The sequence below is a fragment of the Heptranchias perlo genome, chromosome 30 (assembly GCF_035084215.1).
Source record: "Heptranchias perlo isolate sHepPer1 chromosome 30, sHepPer1.hap1, whole genome shotgun sequence".
Taxonomy (NCBI): domain Eukaryota; kingdom Metazoa; phylum Chordata; class Chondrichthyes; order Hexanchiformes; family Hexanchidae; genus Heptranchias; species Heptranchias perlo.
Window position 1 is genome coordinate 24477692 of NC_090354.1, and position 18046 is coordinate 24495737.

Consider the following 18046-nt stretch of genomic DNA (forward strand, 5'->3'; position numbering starts at 1 on the left):
CTCGAAGGGGACCTGCCCGATGGCCTAAGGCAGCAGTCAACTGGTAAGTCATTTGCTGGATGGGCTCCTAGATTACAGCCACTGCCTGTCCAATGTTGTCGCAGATCTTTGTGGCAGATTCTGAGACCAGGCCAGCAAGATTGTTCAATATGTCCTTGATGGAGGACAGGGAACTCATCCCCCTCTGGAGCTCCATCACCAGGTGCCTCCGCAGACTCACGGCTCCGTGTCTACCTTCTGGCCAGTCTCACTGGAGAGGCAGATACATCCTCCACCTCCTCCAAGTTTTCCACCACCACAATGCTGCTGAAGTCAGTCGCCTGGGAGCTGTCGCGGCACAGAATCACATGTGTGTCCGCGCTGGTGCCAGGCTGAGGAGAGTCAATTGACTCTGTCTCTGCTTGAGGAGTTGCCTGAGGGTGGGGTTGACTGTTCACTCCCAGGAAGGAGGATTGGTGAGGAGCCCTGGCTTTCCGTTAGTCCTTCAGCATAGGGCACGAGCTGCCTTCTGAAGCCAAGGCTCTCTCCCTCCATCTCCAGCTGGGGCTGCTCCACCTCACTTTCTGACCACTCTCCACCTCCTCCTTCGAGATCATCCCTCTCTGACTCCTCCAGTGGAACCACCTTCGACCTCTTCTTGGCTGTGGGGAGAAAACCAGACGATTAGATTGTTTATATTGAGGAGAGGGAGGGAGGGGAGGGGAGTGGGTGTGGGTGGCAACCCTCTACCACTGTCATGTACGGAAGCGTTGATTGGCCATAGGGTAGGTACTCACCAGTTGTTGGACTCTCCCAATCCACCTCGGCTTGCGCCTCAGCCACGATTGTGCACCTCTCCATCAGCTGCACTGCTTTTTGCTATTGGGGGGGTCAACACCCTGAGGCTTGGGATGCCCCCACCACTCTCTTTGCCCTTTCCCGGGCATTGTGTGCATGCTTGGTGTGCAAAGACAAAAGGAAACAATCAAAATGTGTGACGAGCAATTCCAGTGAGCTACTGCTGTGCATATATCAGGCGGGGAGGGTTTAGTCCTCTCCAACAGATTGCTGGCCCGGTTGCTTCGCCTGAGTCCTACAGATTGGGAAGAAGGAATGGAAGTTAATTTCCCACCTTCCCTGACCTTGTGAGGTTATTACATTTCTTGCGGCACTGGTTCGCTGCCCTGGGGGTCAAAGTCGACCCACTCAGCGCTGCTGCCACCTCCCTCCAGCCACACCTCCTCACTGCCTCTGAGAGCTGAGCCCCAGTTGAGGCAACCAGGCTCCCTCACTGTTCCTTGATCTCATTGAGGAGGTCCTACAGGTCATCATAATCAAAATTGTAGGCCCTCTTGTGACCATCCCTCATTTTCTTTTCATCAGTCATCTGCAGAGAGCGAAAAATTACACAATACCTTCAGACTGCGTGGCACACTGTTCAGATTGAAAACACTGTCACTGTTCTTAAGACTTTGATTGCATTATTAATTTAAAATTAATTTAAATCAATTAGATGAATGCTGTTTTTAACATCAATTTGCACACTACTCAGATTGCACTCTCATTGCTAAAAACTTTGCGTTATTAGATTAATATTAATTTAAATCAGTCAATTAGATGAATGCAGTTTTTAAACTCAATTTGCACACTGCTCAGATTGCAAACACTCACTGCTCTTAAAACATTGCATTATTAAATTAAAATTCATTTAAATCAATCAAGTTTATAAGATATTAAGGGAAACAGATAGGGTGGACAGAGAGAAATTATTTCCGCTGGTTGGGGATCCTAGGAGTAGGGGGCACAGTCTAAAAATTAGAGCCAGACCTTTCAGGAGTGAGATTAGAAAACATTTCTACACACAAAGGGTGGTAGAAGTTTGGAACTCTCTTCTGCAAATGGCAATTGATACTAGCTCAATTGCTAAATTTAAATCTGAGATAGATAGCTTTTTGGCAACCAAAGGTATTAAGGGATATGGGCCAAAGGCAGGTATATGGAGTTAGATCACAGATCAGCCAAGATCTTATTAAATGGCGGAGCAGGCACGAGGGGCTGAATGGCTTACTCCTGTTTCTATGTTCCTAGATGGATACAGTTTATAAATCAATTTGTCCATTGCTCAGATTTTAAAAAAATTATGCATTGATAAATTAATTAAAACTTAAGCATTTATTAACTTATGCATTAATAAATTTAAATTCATTTAAATCAATCAGTCAGATCACTGCAGTTCCCTAAATCAATTTGCACAATGCTCAGATTGAAATCACTCACTACTGCTATGCATTAAATCAATCAAAAAATCAGAAATGCCAGGCCACATGGTATTTTTGAAGAAAGAGAGGCGTATCCTCTTACCTTTTAGTCTTCAGCCTCACTCTGAAGGAAAATTTTTTAAAGTGACTTTTATATGACTCCTTCCTAGATACTCTAGGCCCGATTGGCTCTGTTGCTAGTCACTTGTCACTTGTCCATCACACCGGTTTATGTTGCTCAATTGCGCTGATTCATGTGAAATTTTACATTCAGCGTTGTGCAAATGAGTTTGGGCGGAAACTTGAACCATAACTTCAATTCAGAAAAACAGTGCCATTTCAAACGCAATTTGCGCCCAAGTTCCCAAATGCGCCCAAAGCACAAACACTATGCCATAGTTTGCCTATTATTTCTGACTTTAGTAAGAGACAAAGGGTGAGCCAACAGACTTAATGCAATTTTGTAATATTCCTCTGTCAGCTGTTTTAATACAAGCATTAATCACTTGGAACTTGGGATGCATAGCCAGAGGGATACACCACAAATTCCAGGAGATGATAATGGGGATAATTTTCTGAGTTTGTGATGCTAGCAAAGAGTCTCGTCGCACATATTGAGAAATTGCATGCGCACTGCCCATAATTTTCTCTCCATTAATTTTAAAGGTCAGAAAATCATGGACAATATGGTGATTTTCTAATATGCATGTCTGGCAGGTGAGGCTCCTCACTGGAAGCGCAAACTCCAAAAATACCCCTGATGAGTCTGTGCAAGGCACTGGTAGGGCCACACATGAGTACAAAAGGCATTAAAGGGCAAGCAAACTGATACCTAACTTAAGGCAGTTGAATCATGAAGATAGGTTGAGGAATCTGGGGAGAGACTGTTCAAGTATTCAAAATTCTTATGGGAATAGAAAAATTAAATCCTGATAACACGCCTGTGATTGTCACAAACGTCTAGAATCAGATGGCAGGGGCTCAAGCATAGAGAAGGAGGGCGCACGCATGGTTTAGATTTAATTACTTTACACGCGAGTATTGAACTTGTGGCATGTTCTACCATGGGAGGCAATGGAGGCAAATAGTGTGGAAAAAATTAATGGAGAATTCAACACATATTTGAAGGAGTATTGAGAGGTTTTAAATTTTGGGGACCAGCCCGATAGACTGCAGTCGTTTCTGGTTCTGTATCTTTCTACGTACCAGTTATTTCTAGGCTATGGTCTTAAACTGTAACTACAAAGAATTTCACAAACTAAGAATAATGTCCGATGAATATTTCAAGTTAATATATTTCATTTTGAGGACTACTGTGCTCCTTATTTGTTTCTTAATTCAACAGTAAAATTGATTTTTATCTTCTAAATCTGGAGAAACAATCATGAATAAAGTGTTCTGAATAAAGTTACTTTTTAAAAATAGAACAGGAAATAGAGAAATGTTTGTTATTACAGATTTCACTTTTATTTGTATTACAGATGTAAGTGAAACTTTTCTGATGATCAATGGAACTGTGCTAAGATCTCAGATGTCCCTAAAGAACCATAGAATTTTGGAGTCATTCCTTAATCAAAATGTTGATATCCATGAGAACGAGGACCATGGAAACAAGTTGGCAAGATCTTCCAAATTAGGTTTGCTTCATCAAATAGAAGAAAGTGAAAGGAACATGTATGTTGGAAATCATTTAGATCCACGTATGGCTTCTTCAAAGTTAGCAAAAATGCCTCATTTAAGTAGAATGAGACAAAGGCCATCTTTTGGCAGAGATAATAGATTTAATTCACAACTTAGCAGAGCAAACCATCTTCAGTTGAACATTAATGAAAGGAAAAGTAACAGTCATGGTCCTCTGAACATATTTGGTTCTGATGTAATTCCATTACATCAGTTAAGCCATGGTCCACATGATCATTATGACCATCGGTCTCCTCTGGGCATAAGTTCTCCTAAGTTTGATAACAAGGGTAGAAATTTAAAGCCCATGAAGCACAAAGTGATAAAGAGAGTTAAGAGGAAACTTCAACCAGATAAGATAACAAATATCCATCAGGAAACGAAGGACACCACAGTTTTTACGTTCCAAGAAACAACTACAGAAAAACCAGAAGTAATATACACATTTGAATCAAATTACCCAGATGTTGTGGAACTAGATATTTCCTCTGGAAAGACTAAAATCCCTGAAGAGCTACACAATGAAACAATAATCACTGAAAGCATAGTGGAAGTCCCACAAGAGGACGTTTCTGTATATGAAATACCCGATACTCCTTCAGTAATTGAAGACATCGTTGAAGTGGGAAATAATAAGTCAGAAAATAAATTTGCTAGAAGCCTCAATGTTGACTCTCTTAAAGCTGAGCAAAAGCCACTGCTAAGGAAAGCCCTTGATCCTGGACATTTCAGTAGGACTATTGGAGAGGCTGAGATTATTAATCTTGGTGATAATGAAGCGATTAAACTTAATGTTTCAGGTGGATCTTGGCACAAACCAATAGGTCAGTTCCTGGATAATGCTGTGCAGAAAAATGTGGAGACAAGTTACAGTGAAAATCTTGCAGGACAACCCAATCCTAAGCTTACTCAACTTCAAATTGTTAAACTACTCGAAGACGCATATAAGAAATCTCCCAAAGAGGGTAATTACAGTCAACAGAAAATTGAGGACATGGTTTCTGAACTACGGACAACCAAGTTTCCAGAAATAGAGATAAAGGAAGGTAATAAAGATTTAATTCCCCCAGTACATCCCAAGAAAATAATAAAGGAATCAGTTAAAAGTTCTTCATCAAATAATTCTAAAATCAAAACAAATGTTGATGATATGTTTGAGACTAAAGTTAATGAAGAAGTACGAGCAGTAGAACCCAACAAGGATATACAAACTCTGTTTGCTCACGTAATAAGAATAATTAAGATAGATTGTCTGAAACCTAAATTAAAGGCTGCTTGTACAGACCTTCTTACCAAAATAGGACACCTAATGAAGCAGTATGAAGGAAAAGAGTATTTACCTGAACTAGGGTCTTGGAATCCTTCTCTTTTGCGTCCAGACGAAAAAGAAGAAGAGGGCAAAGGTACAGAGGTGTTCCCTCCACCAATATCGCGACCACGACAACGGCCGCGACCACACAAAGGACATGAATTGGGAAAATATGTACCGAGTTATGCTGAAATACATACAGAACAGCCAAAGGTAATTCTATTATATTTTTTCAAAAATCTTTGGTATTTATCTTGTGTGTATATATACATTTGGTCCTTTGAACTTGCACTGCTATTTGTGTTGGCCAGTGGCATCGTTATTTTTTAATTCAAATCCCCTGCCTTGTCTCCATATCCTTTAATATTCTTATTTTACATGTAAGTATATATCTCCATTTTAAACACCTCATTTGACTTTGCATCTATGGCCTTCTTGAGCAATGCATTCCACATTCTCACAAACACTTGTGTGAAAACATTTTCATATCTATATATTATTTAGAGTTTTGCATATGGTACACACTTCCTGTCCACAAACTTTATTTCCTGTTGCCATGATTTTTGAATAATTCTTTTATGTCAGTATTTCTCACAGAAACCAGCTATATCAGCATTTTATCATGGGAATTTTCAATGTTGGTACTTAACTGTCACTGTGTAGTTGTAAGCCTTCTACCACTGGTGGCACTGTGGCAGCTCCCCCATCCCCTACCCCATTGACCTCAGCCTCCAACGTGCTTCTTTGGCCACTGCCCAGTCTCTGGCGCACTCTAAACCTGACTCTTCCCATCCCCTTTGGCTATTTCAGGCACCCTGGCCAGTCCATCTCACATCTCTCACAGGTTACCAGCTTTGCTGTCTTGGCCAGCCTTCCCCACCCACCGCGTTGCTGCCTCAGTCACAACTCTTCTTGGCTCTAACTCAGTTTTTCTTGGCGGGCTTCACTATTCTTTTGGCTCCAAGCCCAAGCATAGTGTCTGCATCCCTGCAAGCTATCGCCTCAGCCCATTTCAAACAGTGTTGTTGCTCCAGCCCCATCTCTTCCCAGCATCAGTTCACTTTTTCTTTTGCAGGCCTACCGACAGCTTTCAGCCTCCACCCTGGCCCCAACTCTCCCTATATTTTTCTTCACACTGTGAACAAGCATGTGTCAGTCAGCAGATGGGGTCGAGGGCAAGGGATAGGGAGCGAGTGAAAAACGTGAGTGAACTGATGGCCAGAAGGGCACAACAAGAATGTAGCCTCCCTATATTTTTCTTTGGTTTCTGATCATCTTGTGGTAGATGGGAGGTAGGAAGTGGTAGGTAGCAGATGTGAGCTAAGGCACTGAGAGCCACCAGGGCACAGGATAGAACTCAGGAGTCAGGTGATATGAATGAAAAGAAAATAGGGGTGCGAAGAAGAAATGGATGAAGTAGGAGAGGATGGCACATGATCGCAAAAGAGGGGGACTGTAGGCATCATAGATGCATGATGAGGGACAGTGCAACAGGGCAGCCATGGCAGTACTGCAAAGCACAATGGTTCAGTGATATAATGGAAGTGTGTGAGTTTTGGAAAACAGGGTGTGTAATCGACAGATGGTAGTAGAAAAGGAATGGGTGATGGAGCAATATAGTACAAAATGGATAGCAGGGAAGTGGTGCTTCTAGTTGAAACAGTAGGGGACATAATGGGAGTACAGAGTTTGCATAAAGCAAAAGGGACAGAGTGCACAAATCTTATAAACTAGCATTTTCCCCACACCCATCTCCTTAAAATACAACTTGCATGCCTTGTTAGCTCCCTTCCCCGCCACACTACCCGCACCCTTCCACCCGAAAAGAAAGAAAAAGAGAGACAATCAGAAGACCACAGAGGTACAAGAAGAAAAGAAAAACAAAGATGAGAAAAAGAAAAAGGGAGACACTGAAGCAGAATATGAGAGGGAAACAGCAACATAAGCACGAGAGAAACCTTATCCTTTGTCTTTCTATGTGCAATGCCACAGAAGATCCACTAATATAAAAAAAAGTTGCAATTACCGTGCATCTGTCTTACTGTAGGTGTCACACTCACTTGTGTAAAACATCAACATATCGCAATAGAAAAATGTTAAAAAGTGTACAAAAATAAAAAGTACAATTATTTCCTGCTATTTTTCTGATCTTGGGGTAACCTGGAAATGTTGTGGAGATAATGAGAGGATCCAAGTAGTTGTCAATGTAGAGAAATTCCCAACAACAAAAGTTAGTTTTTAATGAAGCTGTGGAGTCTCACTCCAGCAGGTAGTGAATTGTTCCTAGAGGTTTTTTATCCGTCTTAGCAGTCTTTTTGTGCCAGGTTGCCATCCACACTCCTGTTAGTGTCGGAAGGCAATAATTTTCAGGATACAAAGCTGTTTCGACACAAAGAAATGCAAATTAGATAGATTTCTTTCCGAATATATATTTTTGGGGTACAGTAGATGAGTAATTTGAGACATGACGCCATAAGTGTAGCGTACTTAGGAGGAAAAAGGTGACCTTTGACCTATGGTTCCCCAAGCTCTCCACCACTGGGGTTTTTCTCGTGTCATTTCTGGGACTGTTGTAGACTAATTGATGGAGATTGATTGCTATGATTAGTCAACAACTCCATTATCATTGTCTCATGTGACGACCAGGATGGTAGAAGGCAAACTAGATGGACCTTGTTTTTTTTGGGTCTAGCAGTTCCTATGAAAGAAGTGCAATGGCATACCCACTGGGTGTTCCATTGTTCCTGATAATGATGGACGGGGCCACTGGCACTATTCTTCATCGGTGAAGAATGTTTGTACATTTTGCATACCTACCCGGCCATTCACTCATTAACTTCTCAAGGACCAATACAGCAATTCCCAAACACATCTGGGTTACAATGTCCTCTTCCTCTGCTTGTTCTTTTAAATGTTTTTCTTATTTTTCCTTTCTGTCTCTTTTTTCTCTCTCTCTTAATCCACTCTCTTTCTTTCCCTCTGTTTATTCCTCTTTCTGTCTCTATATAATTTGTTTCTCTCTAATTCACCCTATTTCCTTCTCCGTTGTTCGGTCTGTTTCTTTCTCCATCCTTTTCTTGCATTGTTCAAGGAGGTAAGCCATTAGGCTGCCGTTCACGAGGTCCCAGATGTGACGACATCGCTGTTCCATTATCAAATCGACATTACAGCAGCAGCGCAAATATAGTGCGATGTCAATGGTGAGCAGAAAAGTCCAATTAACATTGTTCGCCACCAAACTTGCCATTGCAGCAGTTTCTGGCCCATTGAGTGTCTTGAGTCAACAGTGGAGCTAGAAAAATAAATCTTGTTTAAGAATATTAAGTAGTATGTCAAAAATGATCTGCTTTCCTTTCTACCTGACGGGCACGTTGATGTTAATGCTTGATCATGCGCAACTTTAAAAAGTCTCTCAGAAAGCAATGCACAATAAAAAAAAAATAAAGTTCAGGGTTAAGATCAACAGATTTTAGGATACAGCCCAAAAATGCATGATGTGAGAAGAAAAAGTTGACTTTTCATTCTCAACCCCACCATTGTTACCATCTGTTGGGGAACTGAGTTTCATATTTCTACATAGGCTGTGTATTAATATTAACTCTCAATTCAAAACAGGAGAGGTGTTCCCAGCCCTAAATAACTCCAAATAATTTTCTGATCCGATTTTTAAAAGTATTCTATTTGTGTTGGGTGTTAAACTGCAGCTATTTAATTATCTGTTAACAGCTACTTAAGGAATCAATCAGCCAAGATTCCATTGTTATCAATTTCACAGACCAACAAAAAAAATCTCCCCATTTCAAAGGGGAATGAACCAAGATAAATACTAATAAAATGTAGCACTGCAGCAAGCAGGATTGGGGTGGTCAGAAACAGCTGGATGAACTGTGAGTGAGGAATAGCAATTGATCAGCTGCACAACATGAGCTGATCTGCTGTGGGATCGCTGGAATTCAAGTTGATCACACTCATTTTATATAACTTGAAGCCCGTGGGTAGCACAACAAAACTGGGTGCCATGGAGTCCATGGCATATCCTGTCAACGCCCTTGTCCTGAATATGTCTTTTAGTGAGCTGATTGATAAGCTGAACACATGCGGTATTATCAGTTATGTGGTTAACACAATCCAATCAGACAGGAAAGTCATAGTAATGAAAGCCCAGGAGCACAGTTTTATGCTCCTGGGCAAAATCTGGACACAGGCTCCAAATTTCTGGCTCCTGGCCTCATTCTCCCCATCCCCCTGCTCCTTCCTGAGTGTTCCTAACCTCCCCAATATTAGGCCCAAGCCACCTCACTCTCCCTCACTGCATTGCAGGGCTGTCCCTGCTCCTCCAGTCTCAGTGTCTGTGCTCTGTTGCCTAAAACCAAGCCCAGGCTTAACTGAGAGGCTACCAGAAGTAGTAATCGCTGCTGGCTGCGGGATCTCCTCGATGCTCTCCAAAAACAGAGCCAGGTGACCTAATGGAGACATGGAAAAAAGGTTTTACTTACCTTTTAAAGCCTCCCTCTCGTTGCTGACTGCCACTGTCAGATAATCCTATCTGATGGGGGCCATGTGCAAAGATACAATCAGCTTCTTCATACACGTCTCTAGATGGATGCCTGCTAGGTGTACCTGAAGCAAAATAAGGTGGAAGGCCTCAGTCTCATGGCTGTCTGACACTTGCACCTGCTCCAGGCACAAGCACTACCCCTCGAGAGAAGCTAGAAATCCCTGGGTAACACAAAAGAGGCAGAGTAATCAGCCTCCACCCAATTTTTCATCTACAGTGCACCTCAAACACCTTGACCTGGATCATTACCATTTGGGGAACTGAGACAGCTGCTTCAAATGGTGCCAACAGTTGCTCTCTCAGTACGAATAATTCACAATATTTGGCTGAAGAAGACAATGATAGCCATTTAGTGACCCCTATATGTAGATCAGAAAGACCTGACCCTTGGCCTCATTGTCTTGATAGTTAACAGTCACATCAGGATTCTGTACAGGGAAGATGTATGGTCAACTCCAAGAAAGCAACTGTTAGAACTTCTGTTGGATAACATGAGTTGTAAAACGAGAGCGCACGGAATTGGAGGTAGTCTTTTGATTTGGGTTGGAAATTGGTTGGGAGGTAGGAAACAGAGAGTGGGGATAAAGGATATGTACTCAGATCGGCAGGATGTGACAAATGGTTTTCCCCAGGGATCTGTTCTGGGACCTCAACTTTTCACTATATTTATTAATGATTCGGATGAAGGAATAGAGAGTTATATATCCAAGTTTGCAGACAACACTGAGTTAGGAGGCACAGTTAGTAGTGCGGATGGGAGCAGGAAGTTGCAAAGAGACATAGACAGATTTAGTAAATGGGCAAAACTATGACAGATGGGGCTCTATTTTAGCACCCGCTATCGGGTGCGTTCCTGGCGGGGGGGCTCCGAAAATCGGGGAATCCCGGAGCGGGTCGGGAGCCCGGCTCCAACCCGCCCACTTCCGGGTTCCCCACAGATGCGCCGCGTGTGCGCGCAGCCCCCACATGTGGGACTCCTGCAGGCAATTAAAGCCAGCGGGGTGCCACTTGAGAGTATTTACCTTGGTATTTCAGGTCATTAACAGACTTGATTAAGGGAATATGTCAGGAGGGGTGGGATTTTAGAAACAACTGGGACTGTTTCCCGTACTGGGGGAAACACTCCCAGTTGAAATGGACGTGTTGCAGCTATCAGCCTGTGGCAGCTGCAAAGGTCCATTTGACAGGTGGGGGGAGGGCGACCTTCACTCATTGCAGGAGGCCACTCTGTCACTTGGGACAAAGTTTGGCCTCCACCACCCTCCTACTGACAATCAAATTCACCAACTTGCACACTTACCCCGGGGTCCAGACACATGTACCTACCTTGCGAACCCCCTCAGATGTACATCTTCCGGATGGGGGCCGCCGTAGTTGCAGTCATGACCTCCTCGGAGGGCGAACAGTAAAACAGCCTCGCCGGTCAAGCCGTCCACCTCTGACACGTGGAGCTCCTCAACAGAGTGCTGTGACACATCCACCTGCACAGCAGGAGGGAGGGCAACCGTAGAGAGAGATGCGTCGCAGGGGGCACTACCCTCACCACAGGGTCCTCAGACCGAGGCTCAGCTTCCTGGACCTCTCTGAGCAGCAGTGCACACGGAGGACATCTGCAGCCTCCTTCATGCTGAGCTGCTCCCGGCTGGCCCGAGCACCATCTTCTTACCTGTCGCTGTCAAAGTCACCACTGCCCTCAACAATTTTTCCTCCGCATCCTTCCAGGGTGCCACCGGGGACATCGTCGACGTGTCTCAGTCGTCTGCACAAAAGAGCCCTGCAAATACACCTACACCCACTCTGCAGTGACACAATGGGTGGCATCAGGTGTGGGTCTTCATTGTGATCCTCAGGAAAGGGCATTATTGCACAAACCAGACAAGATTTGCAAAGATGTGGCAGTAGTGGTGCCAATATAATATGTGATGTGAGTTGCTCAGAAATTAAATATAAGTAAAAACCATGACAAACCCTCAAACATCCTTGTGCATCCCCTTCATGCTCACAACACGTTTACCTTACGCTTCCTACTGCACATATGTGATGCATGCCCTGTGGCTGCAGCACAGGTAGTGGCAGGTTGAGTGAGGCTGACTGTGAAAGAGATGCATGAGAGGGTGAGTATGAGATAGAGCCATGAGATTGTATGAGGATTGGGTTGAGTGGTAGTGGCGGGATGAGTACTGGCGAGGTGAGTAAGTGCAGGTAAGATGAGGATGAGGTTTGAGTGGGTGTGAGGGGTGATGTGACAGAGTAGTGTTGGCAGTGCAGAAGGAGATGTGGGGTGGGGGTGGGGGCAGTGATGTGGCAGACGGAGTGTAGGGGAATGAGTAAGTGTACTCACTTTGGCTGACCTACTTAGGTCATTGCAGCGCCTCCTGCACTGTATGCAGGTGGGAGATATGTTGGTGGTGCAGGTGACCTCCTGTGCCACCTCGAGCCAGGCCTTCCTGGTGGCAGAGGCAGGCCGTTTCCTCCTGCCCGCCGGGGGGAAGATCTCTGTCCTCTCCCCCTCCTCCTCACCCCATCTAATGATACCTGGAGTGAGGCATCATTAAACCTGGGAGCAGCCTTCCCCCTGGGCTGCTCCATGCTGTATTTTTTGCTATTTGTTGCAGCATCTGTCAGTGGAGGACTGCCCCTTTAAATAGAGCTCCTCCAGCTGACAGAGCTTACTGTGCACGCTCAGTCCGCCCGATGCGCAGCTCAGCAGTGGGGAACCTGGAAGACCAGGTAAGTGGATCCAATTAGGCTGCGATCGCGTGCGGGACAGACTGATTTCACTGGGCGCGTTACCCACGCGCCCAATAGCCCCCCCACCGCGAACCCGCAGCCCTGGCAATATCGAGCCCATGGAGTTTGATGTTCGCAAGCATGAGGTCCTCCACTTTGGATCTAAGAAAGTTAAATTGGAGTATTTTATAAATGGTGAGAAACTAGGAACTGTAGAGGAAGAAAGAGATTTGGGAGTCCAAGTACACAAATAATTTAAAGCTAGTAGGCAATCAAAAAGGCTGATGGAATGTTGGCCTTTATCTCAAGGGGGCTGGAATACAAAGGAGAGGAAGTAATACTTCAGTTGTACAGAGCCTGGGTCAGATCCCATCTAGAGTACTGCGTTCGGTTTTGGGCACCGCATCTCAGGAATGATGTATTGGCCTTGGAAGGGGGTGCAGCGCAGATTCATTAGAATGATGCCAGGGCTTAGAGGGTTAAATTATGAGGACAGGCTGTATAAACTTGGCTTGTATTCCCTTTGAGTATGGAAGATTGAGGGGTGATCTGATCAAAGTGTTTCGAATGATGAAAGGATTCAATAGGGTAGATACAGAGAAGCTATTTCCTTTGGTGGTGGAATCCATGGGGCACAATCTTAAAATTAGAACTAGGCCATTCAGGAATGAAATCAGGAATCACTTTTTCATACAAAGTGTAGTGGAAATCTGAAATGCTATCCCCTAAAAGGCTGTGGATGGTGGGTCAATTGAACATTTCAAGAGTGAAGTCAACAGATTTGTTTTAGGTAAGGGTATCAAGGAATAAGGATCAAAGGTGGGTATTTGGAGTTCAGGTGCAGATCAGCCGTAATCTAATTGAATGATGAAACAGGCTTGAGGGGATGAATAGCCTGTTCCCATTCCTATGAGTCCTGAAAAGATCAGCTTTTAGCAAATAATGATGGCAACATTATTAGCCTCCTGAAAAATTTCCACTTTGAAGGCCTAAAATGCCAATTTGTCTGCTAGAATCTTGACCACTAGTTGAACCCAGTAGGCTGTGGTGTATCATTGATTCTTTCTATTTGCAAGTGCTGCTAGATGAAGAACTCCCTCAGTTTTTGCGCAACAGTTTTTAGTGTGCATGACAGTAAGGGAACATTATGGAATCTCCATTTTTGAAGACTATGAAGGTATGTCTTTTTTTCCATTGAGTGATCCCTATATGAACTTAGTTCTGACTAAGCTGATGTCAGAACAGTTTGAGCCCATGGATTCCTGTGATCAATAAATTTCTCTTTTATGTGTACCTTGTATTGACATGGAGGTGGTTAAGCCATCTTATCTTATTTGGAATGTGGATAATGCAGTCTTAAGCTCCATTTTTTTTTACCTAATATTGCTTCTGAGTTTCAACTATTTCAGGAAATCCCAATGTTGAAATTGTATTCACCTCATATTTCTCTCACTGAATTAAATGTGTGCAGTGCTGTAATCTGTTATGTAGATAATATGTGGAACCTTTGGCAATTCAGACAATTATTTAACTATTTTGGAAACAAGGCTCAAGGAAGAGCCCTTAATAAACAGCCATTAGACATTTGGGTAGTGGAATGGAATCCCCCCCTCGATTAGTTCTTGGCAGACCCATGAGGTAAAATGAGTGCTCACTACTACACTGGCCATTTCTTAGGCCTACATCTGCAAGGCTTCTCTTGAGATCATCTATAGGACAATTACCTGGAAAAAATTACATGTTTTCACTTTGCAATATTACCTGAATTTGACAACTTAGGGCAATGAGCATCTGGCTCTACTGGTGTAAAGATGTAAAATTTCACGCTGTTTTTGATGTTATTTCAATGTAAAATTGAGGCTTTTTTTTTTCTTGGGCAGCAGTTTGGGGCAGAAGCTGTTTCTTCCTGTTTTCCGTACCAAAACTGATTTTCCTCTCCCCGCCCCCAAGTTTCCAAATTTAATTTGGCCCTTCCTGCAGTCTGCCTGTCGAGCCCCTAGCCAGGATATGGTAGTGAGGGTTAGTGGCACTGCCGCCCCAAAATTCCTGATTTTACAATTAGTATGCCCCCCAGGGTAAGTTAGAATGAGAGATGTAAAACTCAGCTGCTGTCAAGATCAGCTGAGACAGGCAGAAGTGAGGAGTTTTGGAGCATGAAGAATGGGGAGAGTTTGAGTAGCAATAATCATTTTTTTTTAGCATATTTTCTGATATCCTACTTAAACAGACCTAGACTTGTAAGACTACTACTGGTAGAGTGGGACCACTAAGAGATGTTGACCCACTCCACCCCCACCTCAGTCAGGGCTTCTCAGAAGCTTGCATGACATTCCCTAAGGACATACTTTTGTATTTATCATGGAGAAGGAGGAGGAGGAGGAGCAGAGGAAGAAGGAAAGGAGATTGACAGCATTTAACGAGGATGCACCCCACCACATACTACCCCCTCCCCCAAAGGCTATACAGGAAACATTAGTCCTATGAGGACCTTAATGATTAAATGTATATTAGAAGAGTGTGTTTCATCTAGAAGGCAATTTTTATTACAACTAAATCCAAAGTGAACACATGCCAACCGTATATTTTCTAACACTGAGCTTCCCCGGGTGGCTAAACATGCCTTCCTTTCTCCTATTCTAGTGCTTCTCCTAGGTGCAACCTGAGGTCCACTATCATGAGAGGTGATTGGATGCTCATGTTCTACAAAAGGCTCATGGGACTAAGGTGGCCTTCCACTCTGGCAGCTTACTCCTGCAATGGGAGCTATTGTTGCTCCATCTCTGGAACTTGTTCCTGGGCAGCCTGGTGTTGTCTCTGACATGGCACTGGTGTTCTACTCATGAGGGGAGGAGGGAGTAGACCAGAGGCTTGACTTGTGCTGCTGTCCTGAGAGACTGCAGATTCAGGCTGGTCAACTCCAGCCATTACCGTTGCACTGGGCCCTGGATCTGTGCCCCCTCTGGTCTGATAGTATCTATAACATCCTGAAAGCCCTGAAAGACAGCAGCATGCTTCCCTGCTGCCAGTGTCTGGAAACTGGCATTGTCCATTCTGTCCCCAACTGCCACCAGGACTTCTGTAGTGGGTCTGACTGATCCTTGGCCACTTCTTAGATGTGGGACTGCTGCAGATTCCAATTAATCTGTCACATGCTGCTTTGATATCTGCAATGAAGAGAAAGCATCCCTGTTGTTGCTGCACATGCTGGCTGTGAGCTCCAGAGTCACAGTTGTTAGAGCCGCACATCCTCGAAGACTGACCTCGGAGCCTGCACGTAGGTGTGCTGTTCCTCCAATATCCTTTTAAGGCGAGTACCCATGAATTCTGGGTCCCATGACTCTGAAACAGTGGGCATTCTCTTCCTTGGCCTGTGCTGGGAAGGTGGCACATTCTCACCCACTTCTCCAGCCCTCTGGTGCTCTGTAAATCACCTGGTGCCCCACATCCTCACTGACACTATTTAATTACCCTGGTAGGAAAGTATCTGAGCTAATGTGTGGTAGGGAAAAAGCACGTGACATGGGGTGAGATCAGGTGGTTTGTGGTGGAGGAACATGGGGCAGGAAGTTATTGCAGAAACTCCTTGTTCGGCTTAACCCTGACTGCTCCCTCTTCATCATCATTATCCTCACTTTTGTTCTTCTCATAATTCACAAGAAAGAAGTTCTGTCGATAGTGCTTCTCCTCATCATCATTATCATACTCCTCCTCTTCCTTATCCTCTGTCCTCCATTGCTGTGATGGGTCTGCAGAAAAGGCGGGTACAAGCTAAGAATGTGTGAACTATTTCCATGGAATTAAAGAGACAGAGAAGTGAAGGAAGCTTGTGGCTGTGTAGTGTTTCACAAGGGTGCTGCAGTGACTGCATAGGTGTTCAGTCACTAATCTGGTGCCGGGACTTTGTCCATGACCTCACCATCTCCCATAGAAAGAGCAAAGTGCCTCCCCATGAGCTCCATGGCCTTCTCATGGAGATGTGGTCTTTAAATTCAGGGATGCCCCCTACCATGCCCTGTCTCTTGTAGGCATTGTGCCCCACTGCAACAAGATTGAGTGAATTAGGTGAAGGCTGTCAATCGTGGAATATCTGCTGTATGGCATGGGACAGCTGAAGTAAGAGATATGTTGGTGTCACTCTGTTAAAACAGAGGAAGGGGTTTAAGTTGGGTATATAAGTAATTGCTGTTAGAGGAGATAGGCACCCATACAGTATGATCCCAAGTTAGTGCCTCCCTTAACCAGAGTGCATTGTTAAGGGTTGGTTGTGCAGTTTTTAATTTTAGAGGATGAAAAGTGTGGTGGTGCTCAAGGAACAAAAAGCAGAGTGGCCTGTGTCTGTGGCCTGTAAGACCTTGCCTGCCCGGTTTAGGTCATTGAACTTCTTGTGGTACTGGTCTGTAGTCCTGGGGGTTGGGGGGTTGGTGTGGAGACAGTTAGCACTTAGTGGCAATGCCACTTCCCTCCACAAGAAACATTTTTGGATTCTTCCTCCTGCGGACACCCAAAGTCTGTCTCTTTTATTTAACTGAGAAGGGTTTGCAGGTCCAACTCATTGAAGTTGTGGGCTCTTTTTTGCCTCAACTATGCTCTTGTCCCACCCCTGGCTGCCACTTTCAACTGCTCCTGTAATAAACATTCTTGAAAAGTGGCACAAAAATAATACTCATGAGACACATCCAGTCAAGCTCCCTGACAGCGAACTGAGTGAGCCCAGCACTTTGCTACTTACCTACTGCTCCCCCAGCATGTTGCTGCAATCTTCAGCCAGAACTGGCTATTTAAAGGCCGCACTCTAATGTCTGAGTGCCCCAGCACATTACCGCCGTTTTACGTGGGATTTCTGCCATTGATGTCGATAATGGATATGCAACTGAGTTGACCCAATGAAATTCAGGTGCAAACAACTCTTCAGACTATCGGCGAGTAGAATTCATGTCTTGTTGGCGTAAAATTGGCATGACACACCACATGGAATTTCCCATCAATATAAGTAGTCACTAATAAATCCAATAAGGAATTCAGGAGAAACTTCTTTACTCAGAGTGGTGAGTATATGGAATGCGCTACCACATGGAGTGGTTGAGACGATTTGCATTGATGCATTTAAAGGGAAGCTAGATAGGTACAGGAGGGAGAAAGGAATGGAAGTGTATGTTGCTAGGGTGAGATGAAGTAAAGTGGGAGGAGTCTCGTGTGGAGCATAAACACCAGCATAGACCAGTTGGACCAAATGGCCTGTTTCTGTGCTGTAAAACTCTATATAATTCTAAATGAACTGCAGGAACCATATGAAGTTCAGATACTGGACTGCAAGATGTCACAGAATAATGAAGGCAGGAGCTACTTTGAGTTACAAGAAGAACAACTTTATTTGTTTTCAAACATGACTTCATACATAGCCAGTCCATATCTGGCATTTGTTACATTTTCAATTTTGAAGGAATAAATAAAACCCCACATTGTTCTTAATTCAATAGAGAAAATGCTTTAGTTTCTTGCTTTTAAGCATCACACTATATCGAATCATTATAT

General features: G+C 44.0%; 1 protein-coding gene across 3 annotated transcripts in view; it reads left to right on the plus strand.

The window, feature by feature from the left end:
• Positions 1–3744: 3744 nt before the first annotated feature.
• LOC137300170 (uncharacterized) overlaps positions 3745–18046 on the plus strand; it is a 52254-nt gene continuing 37952 nt past the window's right edge. Inside the window, exons 1-2 of one of the 3 annotated variants that reach the window (XM_067969247.1) lie at positions 3745–4963; positions 5297–5439. In XM_067969247.1, the coding sequence (XP_067825348.1) occupies positions 3769–4963; positions 5297–5439 (1338 nt within the window). In that variant the 5' untranslated portion in view covers positions 3745–3768. Of the gene's footprint in view, positions 5440–6301; positions 7308–18046 lie in introns of those variants that run through there. The other 2 variants (XM_067969248.1, XM_067969246.1) reach the window with 2 other exon arrangements.